The 10,447-nt window shown below is 45.3% G+C and overlaps 1 protein-coding gene across 1 annotated transcript in view; it reads right to left on the bottom strand.

Annotated features, from left to right (window-relative positions):
- Nucleotides 1-662: 662 nt before the first annotated feature.
- RPAIN (RPA interacting protein) overlaps nucleotides 663-10,447 on the bottom strand; it is a 10,772-nt gene continuing 987 nt past the window's right edge. Inside the window, exons 2-7 of the mRNA XM_015408022.1 lie at nucleotides 8,593-8,787; nucleotides 7,135-7,198; nucleotides 5,174-5,288; nucleotides 4,125-4,188; nucleotides 2,245-2,379; nucleotides 663-922 (exon numbers count right to left, since the gene is read on the bottom strand). Coding sequence (XP_015263508.1) covers nucleotides 893-922; nucleotides 2,245-2,379; nucleotides 4,125-4,188; nucleotides 5,174-5,288; nucleotides 7,135-7,198; nucleotides 8,593-8,787 — 603 coding nt within the window. The 3' untranslated portion in view covers nucleotides 663-892. The remainder of the gene's footprint in view (nucleotides 923-2,244; nucleotides 2,380-4,124; nucleotides 4,189-5,173; nucleotides 5,289-7,134; nucleotides 7,199-8,592; nucleotides 8,788-10,447) is intronic.

Consider the following 10,447-nt stretch of genomic DNA (forward strand, 5'->3'; position numbering starts at 1 on the left):
CTTTCTCTTCCTTCCCATCTATTTGCTTTGTTTCTTTCTCTTTCTCCCTTCCTTCCTCCCCCTTGTTCCCCATGTTTGCTTTCTTTGTTTCTCTTTCTCTTAGACGAATAAATATCATTAACAAACAAATATCATTGGGCAAATAAATATTATCAACATCTGTTTTTACCCCTTTTGTTTTTATTTTTGCAGTCTCATTTAATGTTAATAAAAAGCAAATTTGCATATTTCCCCCCCAAAAAAGTGTGTAAGTCGTTCATGTCTTGTGGCTCTCAAACATCTGACGTTTATTCTATGTGACTCTTATGTTAAGCAAGTCTGGCTGCCCCTGCCGTAGATTCTTAGCAAAATTCATGGTCTTCCTCAACTCACATAGTTTTAGATTAAAAGACTGTGCTCTAACCAGGAGTTACAGCTTTTGCAATAATAATAAGGCCGTAAACCAGTTTCAATAATTTGGGGGTATCTAGAGCAGTATTTTGACTGACAGTGGTTTTGAATCCACAGAGCCAATATATCTTTGAATACAGGAGGGGGGGAAGCCCCATTCTCCCAGTTGTTCCACTTTGGCCAAGTCCCCTCCCAGCCCTTTGGTAGCACTTCTGGGTATACAAAAAAATCCAGTTGACTTTATGAGTAACCTCTTCAATGCTTCAGAGGTGATTTTTTATTTAGTAAGACAGTGTACAAACCAACACAGTTCAATTTAAATTAAAATACAAATTCTATATAGCAGTAAAGAATACTTTTTGCAGTTATATACAATATGTGCATTGAGAACATACATTTATTAACAAGATATACAAGATGCCTTCCAAACATTTGAAGCTTGGGAAAAAAGGAGTCTCTCAGAGCTGCATCTTTCCCAGAAGACAATCCAGCAAAGCTGAGGTTACAAAATGACTGCCAAGAAATCACAAATCTAGAGAAAGGAGGGAAAAATTAAAATGCCAGGTTGTCTTTTGTTTTCAAAAGAGAAAGATGATAGTCTGGCTGCCTCTTATGCACCCTTCATAGTTCTGCCCTGTTTAATGTAGGGTAGCACTATGAAGAGTACATGCGAAGTTCAGGGCGTCTCCATTTCTAGCTTTAGTGTCCGTGCTCTGGAGGTTGGGTGCAGTTGCCTCTCCTCCACCAGCACCAGGCAAGGATCAAACCTTCACAACAAGGAGCAGCCAGGAGGTGGGAATGAGCTGAGCCCAGTGCTGATACCCACCTCCTGACTAGTTATTGTCAACACTAAAAAAAAAACCTCCAAGGCACAAGAGAAAGTGATCTCATGCTGCATTTTTAACTGCCCAAATAATTTATTTTCATGTGTCTCTTTTTTTTATAAGTCCTATTGGGATTACTCTGTACAGAGTGATAATGCATCATCCTGGTAGTTTTAATATCACTGTACAACTTCAGTAAATAAAAACAGCAAGATCTCCCCATGCCTCCTTTCCCCTCCTGCACAAATAAAGTACGTTACAAAAAAAGTAACTTTTATAAATTGCTCTTTCTATCTTATTCGTCTTTGGTATCTTGTGTCAAATGGAGACAGGAAAAAAGTACAGCCATCTTGGTTCACACAAAATCCAGAAATGATAACAAAATCTGTGTAATACCTTTGTGAGATGCAAGCAGGCCAAGCTGGCTGATTCTCCTAAAAGTGATGTCTACAAGATCAGACCTTAACACCACTGCCTGAGAAATCTGCCTTCTACCCTTCTATTTTTTAAAATTTCGTAATAGCCACCCTGATTAAGAGTTCCAGTAAGCTTGCATGACATTCTGTCATTGTGGTTGGTTCCTAATAAAAGGTTTTCTTTCTTTTAAAGAGAAGAAGGCCTATATTGTTAGAAGATGTCTGGAGAGATGAGAGACCTGGATTCAAATCCCCATCCCCCACCCCAGCCATGAAGCTCACTGGGTGATTTTGGCCCCGTCTCACACAGACTGACACAGATAACCTTGCAGAACTGCTGTAAGAATACTGTGAGTGGAGAAACATGCCTGCCTGCCTAAGCTCCTTGGAAGACGGGTTGGATGGAATGGTGGCAGCCAGGCTTGTAGCTCAGTATATATCCTGCTCTCTGGGTGCACTTAATAATTGCCTTCTGTTTGACTCGTGTTATTTAAGGTAATTGAGAGAGGAGGGGTGTAAAAGAAAATATCCCCCCCCCCATGAGTCAGTGGGTGGAATATCCAGTTTGAACTAGAGCATCTCTTCATCAGGGAGCTCACAGAATGGAAGCTTACCTGACAACTCATGAGAAGGTTGGTTTCTCCATCCATCCCGCTAGTTACAGAGAACTCAGGACTGTGCTGGCAGTGTTGGCTGTGCTCCGCTACCCCATCAGCTAGCAGTGACCGAAGCATCTCTTCGGTCACCCCCTTGGAGAAAGAATCAATTGCATGTGATTTAGCAGAGCTGCCACCCTACCCAGTTATCTATCCCTCCCCCGATACTGTCCACCATGTTCTCCGTGTAACACCCCCCCCCATGGAAACCCAGATACTCCATTGTTTGATTATTTACCACCATCCCCAAACCCCTTCAGCACTGAGTTTTCAACACTGCACACCTGTCTTATAGTACTTTTAACTGTAAATCCCCGCAGATTAAAGATATGTATCCAATCACCTGTGTACAGAAGGTACACAGTTTTCCTGAATTCCTCTCTGTTCTCTGCAGATCCTTCCAACCCCTGGAAAGACCATTCCTGGGGTCCCAGAATCCATGCAAAAGAACCGCTGAGCAGTCAGCGGGCTCGAGAGATGCAGGAATGAAATCGAGCCCTTCCTTTAACAGCTGCAGAAGGCGGGGAGATTTTGTCATTCTTCACTTCAGCCCCACCCCCACAGCTACTACTTTGCACAGGTCCCTCAACCCTGGGGATGATCCTGCCAGGGGTCAGAAGGGACTGCAGGGACAGAGACAAAGACAGGAGTTCCATTCACAGAATGGTAGGGGACATGCCCGCAAGGAGGAGACCAGGTGGCAAAGAGAGGCACCATCGAGAGAGGGAGGACGTGTTACAGAGACCAGTTCCCCTGGAGGAAGTGAGCGCTTCAGAGGACAGTCTTGGTATACCATAGTTCGAGGAGTCACGGGAGTCCTAGGGTGACATCACATCCCCACTGAGCTCCTTTGCCTCTCCAAACGCCACCCACCACAGATCTCCAGGTCAGAGTAGGCAACCCTAGAGAGGTTGTGCAGCAGCTAGGTCAAGCAGGTCAAACTTATTTCTTCTCCACTAGCTCTAATATTTCACATTAAATCTTCCAAAGGGTCGAATGATATGTCGTAATTGTTATTGTAAGTTGATAATAGAAGTTTCCTTTTCTTTCTTCTCTTTCTTACCGCTCCAATAGTTCAGATTGCTTCCTAATGTTTCTATTAAGTTTACGCCAAGTCTGTTATCTTTCTACTGAAAACATATTCGGAAATGTGATGAGTAATGTATTGTAATTCTTTGAACATGTTATATCGTTGTACATACTCAGGAACTATTTACAGGATGTGAATGTAATTGGAAGATTAATTGTTCACTGTTTGAAGTGTTAGAATTGTTAAAAATTGGAAAAAAAAGACAAAAAAAAAAGAGCAAGCCTATGGTCTACCCGCATCTGCAACACCATGTACAGTTCTGGTCACCATATCTCAGAAAGGGTAACAGCTCAAGAGAGGTTTTAGAAAACAGCAACCAAAATGATCAATGGATTGGAGCCCTTACCCTACAAGAAAAGGCTCGGGAGCTGCTGGGGGGTTTCCAGTCGAGAGGGCAAGGGTAATAAGGGGTGCACACAGCAGACACTTAAAATTATGTATTTCATCGAAAAACTGGAAAACTCTGCCTCATCTGATGAAAGCAGAACTCGGTGGCATCCAAGAACGATGGCCGGGAGGTGCGGAACAGACAAAGGGACTGGCAGCAGACTGGCAGAAATGCGTGGCCAAGGCTTGCTTTTCTGCACAGTCCACCTGCCCACACCACTTTCTTGCCCAAGTTATCCTAAGGAAGAGGGGGTCGGAGGAGATGCCTTGCGAAGCCCCCAGCGTGCTTCATTCACCCAAAAACTTTACCAGAGAGCAGTAGTGGCTGTCACGATTTCAGTGCCTTTGAGTGTTTGTTTACCTGTGTGCCGATGCACAGTCCGCAGGTACAGGTGACCACGTGACTCGTCATGGTGAGGTTATTCCTGGGGAAACGGAACAGGACTGTGAGAACAGCTCTCACCCCAATTCCCATGGCAAAAGCATCAGAAGGGAGAAGAAACAATGATCAAGAAATATATCTAACCCTCAACTCATATCATCCTCTGCAGCTGCCTGGAAATGTGGACTTTCAGGACAACAAAAAAAATGTTTTATAACCTTGATTTAAACGTTCAGTAAAACTGAGCAGTGAAGCAGGGGCTGGCAGTTCAACTGAGTTGGATAACACTGTTTTACGACCCAGCTGTGTTCCAGTGCTGGCGGGTATCCAACAAAACACCAGCAGGGTTAATCTCCAACTAAGCAGTGTTCTGTTGTCACCTGGATCATAGTGCAAGCAGTAGTGCTGGACGTGGCCCTTTGAGCATTTGTGAACAGGTAAATCTTGGGCTATTCTCTCTCTCAGCTTCACCTACCTCAAAATGCTGTCATGAGGATACCCATGAGATTGATCCGGAAACTTCAGCTGGTCCAGAATGCAGCAGCGTGTGTCCTCACAGGGACACCATTAAGTTAAGAGCCCATACGTAACCGGTGCTCCACAAGCTGCACTGGCTCCAAGCTGAATACCGGATCAAATTCAAGGTCTTGGTTTTAACCTTTAAAGCCCTATTGCGGTCTGACACCAACGTACCTTCCGGACCAACTCTCCCGGTACGGCCCTCAAAGAGCATTACACTCTATGGATCAACATCGGCTGGTGATCCCCAGCTCGAAGGAAGTCCGCTTAGCCTCAACCAGATCCAGAGCCTTCTCGACTCTGGCACCAGCCTGGCGAAACACTCTCCCAGGAGAGATCCATGCCCTGAAAGACTCAATGCAGTTTTGCAGGGCCTGTAGAATGGAACTGTTCCACCAGGCCTATGCTTGAGGCCGTGGAGATCTATCAGTACTGGCCACCCCCGGCATGTGCACGGCTATGAATGGAGATCGTAAGTTCTTCAAGCGAAGAAATACAGGGTTGCTCACCTTTGACAGACTGGGCAGATCACCTTGGGTTCAGCATCTAAGCCCTCGAGCATCGCATTGAGGCACTCCTCATCAAACTGAAGGCTTTGTTCGTATTCCTCTATAGCCAGTTGTTCTGCAAGGGAGAAAGACACCGTCGCTTGCTATCGGGAGCTCTATATGGTGGGCTCACTGGATAGCAGTGCACACTGACCCCCTAACTTTAGTTGTGGTATTCCCAAGTGCTGCTAATCGTCTCCTGATGTAGTAATTGGGTCACGTCAAATGCATTCCAAGTTCTGTACAAGGCCTGGCACCTAAAGTCTGATGCTAGGGATCAGAAATCTTTCCCGGCTCCAACAAGTGCTGCAGCACCACCAACCACTGCCGTTTCATGATATGGTCTCCATACGACACAAATCCGTTCTTCACACAGCCTTCAAGGTGTGACAAAGACGGTTCATCCTCCCTTTCACAAAACAAACTTTAAAAGTAAATGTTATACTGGGACAAAAAAAAAGCCCCGAACACAGTCTTATTTCCCGTGTGCTTACTCTATTAAACAAGTAAAATCAGTGCCTGGAAGTGAGAATCAATCGGGAAAAAGTGGCAAATTCCAGAGCCCCATGCTGGATCAGACCAGTGGTCCATCTAGTCCACCATCCTGTTTTGCACAACGGCCAACCACTCGCCCTTGCCCAGCAAACAGGGACATAGAGGCAGAGGCCTTCCCCTGATGCTGCCTCTCAGCACTGGTATTCAGAATTTTTCTAACTATAGTGGACCCCCTTCTTGTCACCATGGCTACATCCACTGGCAGTGAACCCCACAACCTAATTACTTGTTGAGTCGACAAATACTTCCATCCTCAATCTATTGCCCTACCCATTCACTGGGTCAGCAAGATGCTTGACCTGTCTGCTTATGGGGGAATGTTTAAGACATTCATATTCAGCCTCTTTGAAGTATGCACATGAGGCACTTTCCAGCAATAATCAGAATACTAACATACAGCATAATGAATGAATGATAAAAAAGCATAGTGATCAACTAATCAGACCAGCGCTACAATCGAAACTGCAGCAATAGTAGAGATAAAAGGGGAAAAGATACTACGAACAGCTCAGTCAATGAGAACTAGAACGTTGAGTGAAGTGAGTCCCTGACTAGGACCAGGGTTCAAATCCCCCCTCTATGAAGCTCACTGGGTGAATTTGGGTCGGTCACTCTCTTGTAAGAAACAGGAGAACCATGTAAGCTTTGCCAAGCTCCTTGAAGAAGGTAAAGGTTCCCTTGCTCGAAAGCCAGTCGAATCCGACTCTAGGGTTGCGGTGCTCATCTCTGTTTCAAAGCCGAAGAGCCAGCGCTGTCCGAAGACATTTCCGTGGTCATGTGGCCGGCATGACTAAACACCAAGGCGCACGGAACGCTGTTACTTTCCCACCAAAGTGGTACCTATTTATCTACTTGCAATTTCTTGCTTTTGAACTGCTAGGTTGGCAGGAGCTGGAACTAGAGACGGGAGCTCACTCCATCATGTGGCACACCCAGGTCTCGAACTGCTGAACTACCGACCTTCCACAGCCTGTAGCTCAGCGTCTTAACCACTTGAGCCACCGCAGCTCCTTCTTCCTTGAAGAAAGGGGAAGATTAAAATGCGATAGATAGAAATTGACAGAACTGGGAAAATAAGGCTTTTTTGTTGGGTGTCTGAAACGCAAAAGCCTCAGTGCTGAGTGAGCTCAGGCGGAACATATGGACTATCAATCAAGGCGGATATGATATTTCTTTTCCTAATGTCCCATTTCATTGACTGTACTGACTCACTGCGTGGAATCCACCTTGAGTCCCTGTAACTAAGGCAGACTACAAAGAACATAAACCTTAAAAAAACTAAAACCTTGTGCTTGAGACAGCTTACAACAGTAATTAAAATCACAACAGTTAAAACCAGTTTGCTTAAAAAAAAAAAAAAGGAGTACCTTGCAAGATCAGCTCTTTCTGGATCTCCTCCAACACGGCTAGTTCATTGGAGTCTTCCAGAACCTAGAACCAAGCAGCACAGACTTAGCGTCAGGCCTTGGCACGTGAGAAAAGCCAGAGGGAAGCTATGGGTCAGAACTTGCAAAGCTCACCGTTTGCCATTTCCAGGAAAAGAAGAGGAAGAAGAGATTGGATTTATACCCCGCCCTATACTTTAAATGGGTTTATAAAGGGGAAGCCAACAGGGGTATACTTGAAAAGTTGGAAAGAATGTGCTCATGGTTGAAAATGTAATTTGAATAACATGATGGTGGCCACCTTGGGGGGGGGCAAGGGATAAAATAGGGGGGGAAGTATCAACAAGTTGGAACTAAACTGTAATGTAATAACAATATTGGGATACAATAAAAAGATTAGTAAAGGATTTATACCCCGCCCTTCACTACCCAAAGGAGTCTCAGAGCAGCTTACAAACTCCTGTCCCTTCCCCTCCCCACAACAGACACCCTGTGAGGTAGGTGGGGCTGGGAGAGCTCTGACAGAAAGGGCTCTTTTCCCAAGAACAGCTCTGACAGAACTATGGCTTGCCCAAAGTCATCCAGCAAGGTGCAAGTGGAGGAGTGGGTGATCAAACCTGGTTCTCCCAGATTAGAGTCTGCGCACTTAACCATGGCACCAGACTGGCTCTCACACCAAAATAATCTCAGACCACAAGGCTGGGAACAGGCCACTGCCTGAGACCTAGGACTGGTGCTGCCAGTCAGTGCAGACAAAAGTTGAGCTGGGAGGAGATTCATTCTTATTTGTGTGGCTGCACACATACACACAAACACAAAGTGCAATCAGTGGGCTTATCCTGGAGTAGCTCTGCCCAGGGGTTTACAGGCATTTTCATTAAATCATGGCATCTACAGAAGATTCCCACGGGGACACTCTTTGAAAGGTGTCTCATTCCCATTTTCCTAACTTCTGCTGAGTTTGAGGCATCACCCCAAAGGCTGCACAACCTGGCCAGGGAGCCAACGCATTCCCCCTACCTTCCACTTGTCTGCTTAGATTCTTGTTTGAGGCCCCATTCTGCATGCAGGAGATTAAGTGGGTAGTTACTGGGGAACAGCCTTTCCAAGACTGAGCCCAAGCTGGGCAGCTCCTTCTCCAGAGGGATTTAGTTCGCCTTCTTTCCCCTCTCTTTCAAAAAGATAGGTTGGCCCTGATTCTTACCACTAGTGTGAGTCACTGGGGAGGTGGGGCAGGTTTATAACAGGGAAACTGGATAAGCATCAAACAGATAAATCGGCAGCATCTCACTGCACTGTCTGGCTGATCGGTTTCTAATTTGCTGTTCTTAATGGGTTTAACAAGATGACTTTTAAAAACATGACTGCCTGCTGCTTGAACATACGTGGGAAAGCAGTTTGTGGGGGCTAGGAAGACACAAAACAACGTGTGTAACTAACGTGGAGGGAAGTGTCTTTCTTCCAGAGGGACGGCAGTTTGGCGTCCACCGACTGCAAGGCCTGCCACTCGACCTCCATCACCTCCTGGACTAGAAGGGAGCTTCTTGTTCCTTCACCAGCAGCAGTATCCTCTCCCACATGGCGGTATCGGTCTAAAAGCCTGGCCCGGCTGTTCTTCAACCTCTCCACGCAGCGCTGCAGATCAAGAAAAAACAGACGCGGGGAGGGGGAAAAAATAGTCAATTGCATTTGGAATAATTTTCTTGGTCTGTCTGACTAGCAAAAAATTTCATCCACTTCATAGGGGGCAGGTGGAGGAGGAAGAACAACTTGCACATTCCTCCTCCCCGTGACTATATAAACTCTCAGAGTCTTGACTGAACTGGTCCTTGGTCCCAAGGTGGTCCCATGCAGTGGCTAGCGTGCCGAAGTAGGATCTGGGAAATCCAAGTTTGAACGTCCATTCTTCCCTGGAAGTGTGCTGTGGTCACCTTGGTCCAGTTCCACAAGCTCAGCATAACCTACCTCACAGGGCAGTAGCGAGTATAAAATTATGTAAGGCCCTTTAGATCCCCGTTGGGGAAAAACACAGGATATAAACTGAATACATAAATAATAAACTGACTCAACATCCTGTGCCACCAGGGAAGCATTCAGCTCTCATTAGACTGCTTTTTTTGGTTTAGTTTACAAAGTCCATGTGTCTCCATACTTGGGAGTCACCCCTTGCCCACCAATACAGAAACCAAAACCTTGTATGTGTGAGCAATCTGATTGTGCTATCTGTGTGACCGACACAAAGGACCAATAACTAATTGTAAAATTAGACACAATTTATTTATGCTATTGAGAGTCTCCCTTTCTCATTGGGACTCAAGGCAGATTACACAGAGCAGGGGTGTCGAACTCATTTGTTATGAGGGCCAGATCTGACATAAATGAGACCTTGTTGGGCCGGGCCATGTGTGTCATAAAATGTAATGCCAGGTAGCGGAGATATAAACTTTATAAAGGACACAAATACAAAGGGGTTTTTTTAACTTTAAAACATGCTTAAAACATTCGCTCTGTGAGCTGCACACCTACTTTTGATTTATTGACATTCACCACAGAAATCTCATGCTCAGAATTCTGAGTCTAGGACCCAGGTTAAAACATGAAATGGCTGCATGATTAAGAGAGTCTGGCAAAGCAAGCTATGATGCAGCAGCAGAACTGGAAGCACGAGATGGGCCAGTTCCACTGCAGGCCTGATGGAAACCCTCCGGGGGCCTGATCTGGCCCCTGGGCCGCATGTTTGACACCACTGACATAAAAATAAAACCAATGACACTGTAAATGTGTCAAAAATTGCTGGATGTAGGAACCTTTTCCCACATGTGGTGGAGGTGCAATATAACGGAAAAATATTGGCGTAAAGTACATAAAATGATATTAGAAATATTGGCTATAGATGTACCAGAAGCTATTTTGTTAAATATGCTACCTGATAACATTAAAAAAATGATCAATATGTAGTAACGTATATATTAACATCTGCTCGCATTGTATTTGCAAAATATTGGAAATCAGAAAAAATCCCATCAATGCAAGAAATATCATATAGAAGAAGAAGAGATTGGATTTATACCCCGCCCTTCACTACCCAAAGGTGTCTCAGAGCGGCTTACAAACTCCCTTCCCTTCCTCTCCCCACAACAGACACCCTGTGAGGTGGATGGGGCTGAGAGAACCCTGACACAAACTGCTCTTTTTCAAGGACAGCTGTGCCAGAGCTTGTGACTGACCCAAGGTCACACCAGCAGGTGCAAGTGGAGGAGTGGGGAATCAAACCCAGTTCTCCCAGATTAGAGTC

Source organism: Gekko japonicus, unplaced genomic scaffold (genome assembly GCF_001447785.1).
Source record: "Gekko japonicus isolate JY-2015 unplaced genomic scaffold, Gekko_japonicus_V1.1 scaffold1, whole genome shotgun sequence".
NCBI classification, from domain to species: domain Eukaryota; kingdom Metazoa; phylum Chordata; class Lepidosauria; order Squamata; family Gekkonidae; genus Gekko; species Gekko japonicus.